Source organism: Candoia aspera, chromosome 2 (genome assembly GCF_035149785.1).
Source record: "Candoia aspera isolate rCanAsp1 chromosome 2, rCanAsp1.hap2, whole genome shotgun sequence".
Classification (NCBI taxonomy): Eukaryota; Metazoa; Chordata; class Lepidosauria; order Squamata; family Boidae; genus Candoia; species Candoia aspera.
The window spans coordinates 153,888,838-153,901,437 of NC_086154.1; the positions used below are offsets into that span (position 1 = coordinate 153,888,838).

Sequence of the window (12,600 nt, forward strand, 5' to 3'; positions counted from 1 at the left end):
AACATGGCTTTCCTCCTACAGGGGAGAATCTGGAAACTAAAACAGTAAACGATTTCTGAAGCTGGACTAGCCTCTGGTGATTACGTCGACACAATCCTATAGTTTTCCTGGTAAAAATATGAAATGGTTTGCCACGGCCTTCTTCTGGGAAGTTTTTTCACTTCCCAGGTTTGCCTACAGCTCTGGAATTTCCTAGAGGAATCCCATCCAAGGGCTAACCAAGGTTCACCATCTGTTACATGCAGTAGAAGAGAAATAACTACACAAAAAGGTCATCAGAGATGGTATGACTCTATGAGAACCACTAAAAATGCAATATAAGTATAAGTATTTCCTAGATAAATAAATTGCACATATTTAAATTGCATACACATTGATAAAGATCAGGGCAAAATGTCTTAAAATAATAAACTATTATTTTAGATATCATAATAAAAATCATGGCCACTTTTCCCCCTTTTTTTCTCTAGTCTCCTTTGCTAATACTAAAAAAGTGGTAAATGCAAATAAACGCCAATCCTCTGTACTTTCAAGAGATCAAGAACTCTAATTCAACAAATAAACCACGGTGCCTGTACAACTGGCAGCCTATGTGAAGAAGAGCTTTGCATCTATTATTTCTGACGATTTTTTTTTCCTGGACAAGGCAGCTGGAAGCAAAGAGGTGCCCCCTTGCGTGTGGCTCTTGGTTGTTGTTGTTGTTGTTATTATTATTATTATTATTATTTTGGTCACTGCAATATCTCAGGCATATGTCCATTGTGCTTTGTGTTCCCAGCTTAATTCTTAATCTTAATTAATTAATTAATTAATCAGTCTTAATCCTCCATTCCGCTTCTTGCAGGAATTGGCTGTTTTCCAAACCAACCGCACCTGTTTTCTTCTATCTAAAGTAAACCCGCAGATGTACCTGTTGATGCTGCCATGAGTATCCTGCCGTCCTGCAGGCGGTCTGCAGCAGCCAAAGCGTAGGCTGTGAGAGCCGTAGTGTAAGGCCTTTGCAGCGTTGGGTACTTTTTCTCCAAATAAGCTGCAGCCTTGTTGATGCTGTTGTCTAGAACCTAAAGGTGAGGGCAGAGGGAAGAGAAGAGATTCATCAGGAATGTCTGGAGAACAGTTTTTAGACCTACTTATGAGCTGCCCACTTCCTGCTTGCATGCTTTCAAGCTAATAATGCAAATTTAACCACAATATGCGTTATTTTAGGCTTTTTATCCAGGAAGAGATGTGGAAAAAAAATTCATTAGGAATGTCTTAAATAGAGGCTCCACTGGAGAATTTCTGTAAAACCTGCAATATAGCAAGATGTAGGCTGAAAATTCAGTGGCTGCTGAACCACATGGAGAAGCTCTTTCTGCATAGAACTTTCTAAATCTGCCTTTGAGGAATGCTGATGATAGAGAATTACATTGCAGCGGTGAAAAGGCGCTTCGATATTTACAGATCATTAACTGATTTAAATACCTTGCTGGCCTGAAAGTATATATGTAATTTCCCAATACTGTCCTTATTGCATTTATTATTTATTTGATTTGGTTTGATTTGATTTGATTTGAAATTAATGAAATATAAACCACAGCAATGCTGCATAGGCTACTTTGAGATCCTGAAGGGTTCTAATACTGAACTTGGGTTTATAGCTCGGCCAAGAAGGAGTACAAATGGAACACTGTGATCAAAAACCCCCTAAGAGATGTGGCCCTCTCATACCATTTCCCATCACTTACATTGATATGATCACTGCAGATTGGTTTCGATTCCAACAATGCAATCAGGATGAAAGCTGTTAAAGATACATCTGGTTCAGCACCCTTAGTTCCTCCCTAAATAGTGGGGGGAGACAAAAAAGCAACTGAAGGTAATGTTAATAAATAAATACTTCTATGTAATTCCAGCTGCCCTCCCCAAAGGTCTCCCTTGCCCATTCGATAAAAACTAGCCTAGTTTCACCATTCTAGTCTCACGCTGAAAGCTCTTAACATTCTCTACTGCATGTCTTCTCTCATTTCCCCTAGGGACGCCTAAGCCACACGCTCACGACTGCTTTGGCAGGTTTCCCTCCCACTCTGGCGCTGGCGGGAAATCACGTCCCCCTAAAACTCACTGTCCCCACAGTGTGCCCTTTCTGTGGACACAGAGAAGGTGCTTGCTGTGCTGCAGTCCATACAGCTTTCATGTGCAACGTTCTAAGGCCCATGACTGGTCACTCCCTTGGAAGAAATTCAAACCGTGACCAACATCAACCGGCATATGATACGCCTCTTCCAATTGGTATGCATAACCCTCTGCTTAGACCAGGCCCTGCATCTTTTATCTTTTATCTTTTTTCTTTCCCATCCTAACATCAATTGACTGAACTACTTTTTAAATTCCTTGTAAGTATGGCTGACCAACTGACTATTCGACTTATCAAACAGGGGGGGCAGCAAAGAGTTAAGGTTTTTTGTAACTCTTCGCTGCAACTTGATGTAGGATATTAGGAAGGCCGATGTTGTTGGGGTGGCTCAGCTATGGAGACACTAAGTTACAGATGGAGGCACGAAGACACGTGCTCAGGAAATGATGAACGGACCATCCTCATGCCAGAGCAAGGAGGCTGCGTAAATCTGCTCCTAAATTTCTTCTGTAGAGCCTCACTTGCTCTTGTTCCTATGTTGTTTCTTCTCTGCTGTAGGCTTTCTTATCTTTGAAGCAGCTTCTATCTTCAAATTCCTCCATGAGATCTATTCTCTCCTTAAGTCAAATCTTACCAAGGCTATCCTCTCTGCCATTCATCTTGCTCCTACCGCTCATATCCCAGTCCTGAGAAGAAGCTAGCAATGAACCACCTCATCAGTGCAATCTTCTCTTTAATACCTAGCCTTGGGTTTTTGAGTTAAGACAAGAAAATCCCTGGATTTATTTAAATCAAGTAGTCTAGGAAGGACGGAAGGAAGGAAACAAACCATACCAGCATTTCTCCATGGATTACAGGGGCGTTTTCTTTGAACACTCCATCTGGTTCTTGCCTGTTCAGAATCAGCCACTTCACACCTCCACAAATGATATCATTGTTAATGTTCTTTACAAGTTTGGCGGCCAAGGCAAAGACTTTTACAACATACGCTGTTAGCCTGTAAAGAATATAATGCATTAACCAACCATCTCAACGAAGATCTTAATACAAGTAGTTGCTTGCTTGGTTTTGTAAGCCAAATATGGCTAGGCTACTGCTAGCTAGGAGGGAGCGGGGAAGAGTGGCTTGTTCCAGAGTCACCACACCAGTAGACCAACAAGAGCAGAACCTGCACATGCCTCTAGGCCAATGTTGTTGTTATGATGGGAGACCATCAAGATTCAAATGGGTCATCCTCATCTCTCCTTCAACCAAGGAAGGAAAGAAAGTTCAGCTAGCCAAGGACTCAAAGGCCAGTGTCAAGAGAAATGGTGCGCTGAGTCAGTTTAAGAGGAATGACAAGTGTTGTTATCTCACAACAGTACATAGGAATGAGAGCTCTGGAACAAATGCAGGATAATAGTTAAGAGAATGAGAATTCTTTGATTCAGTTCAGTTTCTGATTATCAGAGATGAACTCTTAGCATGTGCCCTATAGGGGTTAGTGATAGTCAAGGTAACTGAGTGCTTTCAGAGGGCAGCTCCCCACTGAGGTATCTATTCAGAGAGCCACTTTGGTGTAGTGGTGAAGGTGCTGGGCTAGAAACCAGGAGACTGTGCATTCTAGGCCTCCCTTAGGCATGAAAGCCAGCTGGGTGGCTTTGGCCAGTCGCTCTCTCTCAGCCCAATCCACCTCACAGGCTTGCTATTGTGGGGAAAATAGAAGGCAGGACTATTAAGTATGTTTGCCATCTTGAGTTCACCAAAAACAAAAAAGGTGGGATAAGAATCTAGTAGTAATAATAGTAATAATAATAATAATAATAGCAATAACAACAGCAGCAGCAGCAACCACAACAACTGAATCCCAGGGAACCAGCGTTTTCAAGTGCTTCCTCCACCTTGTAGCAGGAGCACATTCCCATTCTTACTTTAATGAAAAAACAATGAAACTGATTGATACGACATGCTAGACATGGGAAGACCAGAGGAAAAAGAGGGAGGCATACAATATGGGTAAGCCATTATTAGAAAAGGAACTTTTGTCAAGGACCAAAGCACAGCCAGGGAAGGAGCCACGAGGAAGAAGGGAATGAAGAAAGCAAGAAAGGAAATGCAAAGACAGAGAGTTGGACACACCAACAGAAGTTAGACAATGAAAATATATGGAAGTTTATAGGACGTTAGAGGACAGCCGTCCATGATCTGAAAGGTATTGCTGCAGTTGCTCTGTCCATACCAAGTACTAGCTGGGCGTTCTTTAAATGCTGCATAGGAGTGGTCTGGTTTCTTATACACCAACTGCTGGGTGTAACCTGAAAAGGGGAAAGGTAGAAAGAGCTGTGAAATTCTCCTCCAGCCGTACAGAAGCACACTTGCATCCAGACTGCCAGCCCCAGCAGTTCTGCATTCCTCTTTCTTTGCTGTGACTCTCACTGGAGCAGCTTTTTCTTTCCACAGTTGTTTTGTTTGGTGTTCTGGTCTCAGTGTAAAACTATCCCACGCTGCAGTTGAGATTCTGAAAGGAAGCAACCTTAACAGCAGCCACCAAAAAAAAAAAAGAGCTGAGAGAGACTATCAGAACATGTAGTGCTGTCCTGAGACTTGATTCCTACAACTGAGAAACAGACATTTGATATCAGATTAAAGGGTCCAAAATCATCACAAAAGAGATGAAACTGTCTTTCTTTTTAACAGAATATTGTGACAATTCCATGAGCCCACATTTAAATATTTCTCAACAATTACTATGACTGCCCCCACCCCCAGGCCAAAGCAGTAATACCCTTAGCTAGGTTGGCAGAAGCCTACTTTGTGAAAAAAAAAGAAGAACCCCTCCATCCATTTAAGAACACTTGGCTTCTTGACTTCTGTGGGTCTCACATTGTTCACTTTAGGGATGAATGAATCTGACATTTCCATCAGCCGAAGAAAACATATCTGGAGACAACTGGCCTTACCGGTCATGATCTGTTTGACTGCTTCTGTCCTGCGATCCACGCCAATCGTCTCCCACTGCCCAGTTGCGTCCAGGTAGTAGGTGGCAATAACCGATGGAGTCATGGTGATCATATTTTGCTCCCCACAGCCAGAAGGGGTGATAATGAGATGATTTAGTTTACTTCCATCAATTGAGTCTTCAAGAATCTGAGCCACAGGGTCACCTGAATGTGAAAAAATTACCAAGTGTGTGTAGAAGTTGGGGGGGTTGTGACCTTGCTTTAAGCTTCAATAGCTTTATGGCAAATGATTTCCCTACTGTTGCTTCCATCCCCACTACCCTTCCTTTAGAGCATTGAGAGTGGGGGTAATTAGGTTCCAGGACTAATCAGAAAGTTTATGTATTTAATTCAAATTTAAGTCTGCCTGGCTCCTTAGCAACTCTGGGTGGCTTACACTTAAAAATAAGAAACAGTACATGCAGAAAAAGACATAGCTGACTCCAGAAGCACCCTATCCCAAGGCCTGGGAGAACCACCAATTTTAAAAATGATTTTCTGAATGTCACTAGGGTTGGAGCTGTGTGGCTCTTGGGGAGAATGCCATTCCAGAGAGCAGGCACTGCAACAGAGAAAGTTCGCTTCCTAAGTCCTACAAGATTACACTGTTTGAACAACAGGACCTGGAGCATCCACTCTGTCTGATGTCACCAGGTGGGCAGAAGTAATAAGGTTAAATGTCAAAAGTGGGATAGGTCCACTGTACCTGGGCACCCAGTAAGGCAGGCTCTGATCTATGTTCCGTCTACTCAGGAATGGAAGCACAGGGAGAACTTGTCCTTTCAAGGTGTCCATCTCCAGTGCCAGTGGATTCTAGCAAGAACTGGGCTGGTGGCTATTTCAACTTCTCTATTCAAGAGATGTAGGAGCCTGGATTTCAAATAACTAGTTCTTACCCTGGACAGTAATCTTGGTTTCAGTTTCTGTGTCAGGCACCTTGTCATCTAACTTATCGGCTATGACCGTTTGTTCCTGGGTTCCACCTGACAAATGGAAAAGAAAATGAGGAAAATTACAAGGAAAGAAAAATGCCAGTTACTTCCGCATTAAGTGCCTCTTTGGCATTGTTTCTAATACTCAATTGTAAATGGAATTCAGCACAATTACCACACAAGCACTTAATAGGGAGGGACATAATTCTCTGTGAGCACATAAGCTTTGTAAAATAAAATAACTTCTATTTGAAATGTTCATGGTAAAAAGATCCTCCCTTTTCCCTGGAAACAGTAAAGCAAGCAGGTGAAAGGACCGTGCAATAGGAAGACACCATCCCCAGGACTTAGTTGAAAGTAAAACGGGAATTAATGAGTAAGAAAGACCTTACCTACTCCTTTTGTATTTGGGTCCAATTCAATAACCTTCACAATATTTCTCCGTACCCCTTCAGGCTGTTACAGGAAAAGACACCAGAACAATCCCTTATGAGAGCCCCGTTACAAGTAAACATATCATGCATGACAGCAACAGGTATCTCAAAATGGCAATTACAGAACACAAAGGATCCCCTGTAGCATCTCTTCCAATGTGAGAGATATTCAGCAATAGAGTTTGTGCTTGAACGCGCAATGCGAAAAGGCATAGGCCAGCCCCACGTCTTCTCCGTAGCCAAGTCAACATCGCCCTCTATTAAGGATGAATTTCTATTTATCCACCACTCCACCATCTGCTCCTACTGGCTCCTTCCCCTCCTATAGCTGGATATTCTGGAAGCTCTGAGCTTTCGTATCTCAGATTAGCGGGGGGGGGGGGGGGGCAGGAGGGAAGGATGTCTGTGTCACAGCAGCTGTGGTCACCTACAATTGTTCTTACTGTCTTCCCCTTTTTCGTTGCCCTTTTTTTCATTCCCCTCCTATGCTTTCCTCCTCCCGCAAAACAGCCACCGTACGTTGTGTGGGTAGCCTGCCTCTGGCTTCTGTCTTTTGCTGCGGAAGACTAACACGCTTCCTCCTCTGGAAACAGTTTAACAATTAGGCCAGCCCTGGTGCTATTCTGGCCTACCCCAACTTCGGTAACTTCCAGATAAGTTAGCCTTGCCTTTGGTGACTGAATTCTGGGATCTGTTTTGGGATCTATAACCCCAGCACATCCAGAGAGTAGAGGATTGGGGAAAGTTGTGTTAGGCAATCCATGTTTTAGCAAACTTTTAATTCCCAGGGTCATTGGCACAAAGTCTCCTCTACTGTTAAGACCCTTTTTAAGGCTGTGGTGAGGGTCCCAAAGGGCTCCCCCCCACATACAAGTGCCCAGAAAATTCTAAGTGACAGGAAGCACCATCCAAAAGGATTTTTCTCCAAAGCTTGTCAAGAGGCACTGAAATTCTTGGGGGTTCTGATTTTCTGCTATTTCCCTTTTTAAATTAATAAATTAAATTAAATTAAATTAAATTATTATTTATTATTAATATTATTACTTACTGTTTTTATAGGAAATACAATCCTATGCCATCCCATTCATCGATCTATACTACTGTGTAACTTCGTATACCACTTGCATTCCTGGATATTAAATAGTGCTGCTATCCCTCAATAATATTCTTGGGGGATAAGATTCATTTCATTGTTTTATTACATAGTGTTTACTGACTGGACATTTTAATGCTTAAAGGGTTTTTTTTAAGTTGCTGGACTTTGGGCATAACAAAGAATGTATTCACACATGCTTTCATAATCTAAAATGCAGCACTGCTACTGTTCATCTATTTATTCAGTCTTTCCCGACTTGATACCTTCCAGATACGTTGGATTATATTCCCGTTACCCCCAACTAGCCTAACAATCTCCACATACACCCTTCCAAAATCTGCTTTAGATAATTTGCCAAGTCTCTGAAGCTGGTTGTGATGATCCAAAGGGCCAAGGGGTCAGGAAGGAAGGGTTATGCAGATGCCATCCATTGAGTTGCCTGTTCTCTACTTACAGTCAACTTGAGTTGAGCAAATCTGCCAAACTTCCTTGGATAAAGAAATGCAAGAATGCCTTCCTGTGGTCCAAGAGCAGATTGCAAGTACCAGAAACTAGCAGATCGCTACTTGCAATACTAATGCCAGCTAGCCTTGTATTGCATTTTTATTATACTCAGTCTTCAGTATGAATTATTATTTTTTGAAGGGGACCATCTGCACTCGCTTCCTATTCTTTGGCAATTATTTTCACATCTATTTTTAACCACTGATCTCCAATCTTCTGCTCCCCAAACTTCATTTTGAAAAGTCAAGCTGCAAAGCAGCCCGCCCACACATTTTTGTTAGCCGTGTCCTCATTAGCCGAGGCCTATCCAAGATGACTAAATACAGAGCCTTCAAAACAGGAGGGGCAATTAGGGCCCCAGCCTGGGTTGTTGTGCATGGATGTGTTTGAATGGTTTCCACTGCTGTGATTTTGAAATGGCTGGTTTGATATTTCTCTCTTCAGAATTCAACAGTGTTATCAAATTCGCTAGAAGTTGTGGTGGGCAAGCATTTTATGGGCTAAGACAAAAGATGCCATCCTATCCCGGTCCAAGAATAAGAGGGGAAATGCATGCCTATCCTGGCAATATCACAGTGCCTTGCCCTGCGCCCAGGAGGGCAGACTAGCCTAGGGAACTCCCTGGCACACCTTTTTTCTTTTGGGCAATACTGCTGCTGTTGACCACTCTCGGTGACTGTCTCCTGAGGTGATGGGTCTTGCTCTGGCTAATGCAGGGCTGGGCAATCCTGGCCCCCTGCCCAAGTCCACCACACCCACGCACCAAATCACACCACTGAAATGTAAAGACTAATTGTTTCAGTGTGGCAGGGATTTTTTTTTTTTTTTTTTTTTTGCAGCTGGGGAGGGATGGGGGAAGAAAGATTGGACTAAAAGAAGCACATTGCTGGCTGCAACCCTGAGCATATTTACTTTCCATGAAAAAACTCCCAAAATGTTCAGCTCTGACCCTTTTCTCCCATTTTCAAACCAGCAACATTTTGCTATGGAAAGGTCCTAGGAGTTTTCAAAGGACAATCAGAACAACAGCGTAGTCCAAGGTGGAGAAGAGACTAGACCATTTTAGCCACAGTGGTAGACATGCCATTTTGTGCTGTTACCGAGAAGTTGTTACTTACCACAACTTTCAGCTTCTTCTTCACACCATCAGACACCAACTCTCCCTGGACGCTTGCTTTGACCTCAATGTCATGCAATCCTTGCTGTAATGGGACTACCACAATTGGTACTGCCCTGGAGGACAGGCCTCTAACTCTGAAATACTCTCGGTATCTTTTGTTTTCTGTGGAAGCACTGCAGAAGGCTGGGTTGTATAACAGTTCCACTCGCACCTATGATGCGGGATGAGAAAAGGAGATGAGCCACCATGCCGCTTTGGTCATGAGAATCATTAAAGATCCAGCTTTCCCACAGGTGGTGCAAACATATACACCAGCAGATCCTCTCCTGAACCAACAAGGGAGTCAGACATTGTGATACATGGACACAGAGAAGGAGGGGTATACATAGAGCACACACACACACATCACACAAATACAAATTTATCCTTCCCTTCCCTTCTTGATGGACTGGTAGGAAATAGGAATGTGTGCATAATTCAGTGCATCAGAATATTTACGCAAATAAGGCCCCCCAAATACAAGAGCCCAAGATGTGCACTGCTCAGTAGACAAACAAATGGAGCGTAGATGACGATCTAAAACACTGTTTCTTAAAGTGTGATCCGAGGACCCCACGAAATGAAAATTATTCGCAGGTATTAAAGGTACTTGGTGGCGCTGCGGGTTAAACCGCTGAGCTGCCGATCGGAAGGTCGGCGGTTCGAAACCGCGCGGCGGGGTGAGCTCCCGTTGCTAGTCCCAGCTCCTGCTCACCTAGCAGTTCGAAAACATGCAAATGTGAGTAGATCAATAGGTACCGCTTCGGCGGGAAGGTAACGGCGTTCCGTGTCGTCATGACCCGGAAGTGTCTATGGACAACGCCGTCTCTAAGGCTTAGAAACGGAGATGAGCACCGCCCCCTAGAGTCAGACACGACTGGACTTTACGTCAAGGGAAACCTTTACCTTTACCTTTACTCTTCTGGAAGCTGTCCAGTCCAAATTTAGAAGAGCAATACTCGCAGTTCTGAGATGCATCAAGGATGCTGTTTCGCGGTCAGAGACAGGTTTGGTTTCTGTGAGCGCCGGAGCCTGGTGCTAGCTCCTTAATTTCTGGTTGCAACTGATTTTTTTTCCTCTGGGTCTAGCTCCACTGGTTCTCAGGGACAGTTGTAAATCAACCTGGCTAGCAAAAGCTAATGGCAAGCTCCAACCCTTAAGACTTTCTCTGGAAAGTCGCTGTCCATTAGGGCTTGAAAATGCCAGGAGTCATCTTAAACAACGTATCTGGGATACTGATTTTCAAGCCGTTTAAGCCTAGTAGCCAGCCCTACAGTTCATGGATTTCTCTAATGGGCATGTGCCATCGTCGTATTTCTCTTCAGTTCTAATTCTGAAATTTGGTTGGGCTTTCGCCTTGGCCAGGTTGGATCCTCTGCCCTCTGCAGTTCTGCGGGGACGGTATAAAAACATCCCTTTTCATCCGTGCTTACATACGTCCGTGTGGAGATGGCTCTGGGGAATCCCTGAGCCATCTGCTCTTTGTTGCTCTCCATAGGGAATCAAGGAAGATACATATTCATCCCATTTTAAAGAACCACCCCGGTAGAGAGCACAATGTCCATCTGTCTCTGCTTTACCTGCCCAGGACCCCGACAGATCTTTCCAGGTTGCCCGATTTTGTGCTATCGTTTGTTGTATCCGTCCTACCTACGGTTGAGGTTTAGCACAAACAGCCACTGCTGTTTGTACTGCAGTTACCGTAATAATGTATTTTATGTCATTTTATTGCAATTTTTGAAGTTTGATTAATAACTACAAATCTGTGTATTTTACTGTTGTGCTTTCTGGCCCATAAGCCGTAATAAGGGTTTGATTTTGATTTTGATTTGATCTGAATGTTACTGTTCTCATTATTATTGTTATTTGTTAAAACAATAGGGTTTCTTCACAAAATATATTTTATTTGTTAATACCTAATGGGTTTAATATTGTTATTTTTACATGATTCAATAACTATTCTACAAATGCATCCATTTTAATTTTTAATCCCCCGTTGGGGGGACATGGGCAGTGATATAAATTTAAATAAACAAATAAATTAAAAATACGGTAAATATCAATAAATATAACTCATACAAATAAAAGCCCTTTTGCAGCCCTCCACAATTTTTAAAAGGAGGAAGGGCAAAACGTTTAAGAAACGCTGGTCTAAACAGCCTTAGCCAAATGTGCCCACCAATTCCCTTCATTGCTGGCACTTTTTTATTGGTCAGAAAATGCTGTGGCTTAGATTTGGAAATACATACAACTATGGCTGTCAAAGGAGGGACAGCAACACAAGTCGTGCAACTTTCCTAATTTTAAACCCACACCCGTGGCCAAATCCCAAAGCTTACCATAATATCATGTTCGACATAGTTGTACAGAATAGCCCGAACCTCCACCTGTTCATTCCTCACTACTGAATACGGCAGCCGTAGTTCAAGGAAGAAATTTTTCATGACTGTTATTTCATAAGGTTCAGCCACACAGATCCCTGCAAGGAAGGACAATGGCAAAACCGCAAACCATTAATTCTACTTTGATTCTCAGGTGCCTTTCACACTGCTACCTTTAGCTCCATCATCCCTAATTCCTTACCCTTCGTGGGTGAAATGCTCACAGCCAGCACCTCCCAGGTTGTGATGGAATCCTTCAGATAAAAAGACACTATCTTGCTTGAAATCCTAGGGACAAAATGAAAGGCGCTGTGTCATTCCTGCACACAGCTATTACAGTGTGCACTTGGAAGTTGATACCAGATAGACAACTCCTAGAGCTGCCAATCATACAGCACCTCCCTCCCTACCAAAAGATCTGAGAATCAGTGGGAAACACAAAAGGGTTCTGGATGGAAGTTGTCATCAGCTACTTCCCCCATTAAATTCTACATTTGTAACAGTGGTTTCATAATAAAATGCTCACTTTGAAAGCACTCTAATATGGGAAATCGACGTGACAATATGGGAAATCGACGTGACAATGCAATTTGATTGCTGCTGGATATATAATTCCCCTCTACCTATTCATAACATCAAAATCAACTTATTGATGACTCAATGTCGCATTTCCTTTCTCTGCACTTCCTTTAGATTCTACCAATAGCTTCCAAAGTTGTTCTGCGACGGGAGACAATGCACAACCAACCAGTCTAGTCCAGGGGGCAACAACTATAACGCAGCGTTCTCCACAACTACCATTTCCTGCTCCTTCTGCTACACTCCATTTAGTAGAATCAAAGAGGAAGGAGGCATCTTTGCTGCTAATGAGGTCCTTCAGCGTGAAGTGGTGTGATTAGAGTAGAAACCAGCATATCCCAATGTAGATTCCCATTTTGGTTGAAACCACTGTTTTTTCCTGTGGACCTACAGTAGGTCCTTTGATCCTGGCTGATAACTT

At 43.0% G+C, this 12,600-nt stretch overlaps 1 protein-coding gene across 1 annotated transcript in view; it reads right to left on the reverse strand.

Annotated features, from left to right (window-relative positions):
• The window catches only part of C3 (complement C3), a 68,855-nt gene that overhangs the window by 21,110 nt on the left and 35,145 nt on the right, over positions 1–12,600 (reverse strand). The window contains exons 19-28 of the mRNA XM_063294380.1: positions 11,803–11,888; positions 11,559–11,698; positions 9,179–9,391; positions 6,419–6,482; positions 5,991–6,077; positions 5,056–5,259; positions 4,335–4,410; positions 2,951–3,113; positions 1,728–1,823; positions 911–1,061 (exon numbers count right to left, since the gene is read on the reverse strand). Coding sequence (XP_063150450.1) covers positions 911–1,061; positions 1,728–1,823; positions 2,951–3,113; positions 4,335–4,410; positions 5,056–5,259; positions 5,991–6,077; positions 6,419–6,482; positions 9,179–9,391; positions 11,559–11,698; positions 11,803–11,888 — 1,280 coding nt within the window. The remainder of the gene's footprint in view (positions 1–910; positions 1,062–1,727; positions 1,824–2,950; positions 3,114–4,334; positions 4,411–5,055; positions 5,260–5,990; positions 6,078–6,418; positions 6,483–9,178; positions 9,392–11,558; positions 11,699–11,802; positions 11,889–12,600) is intronic.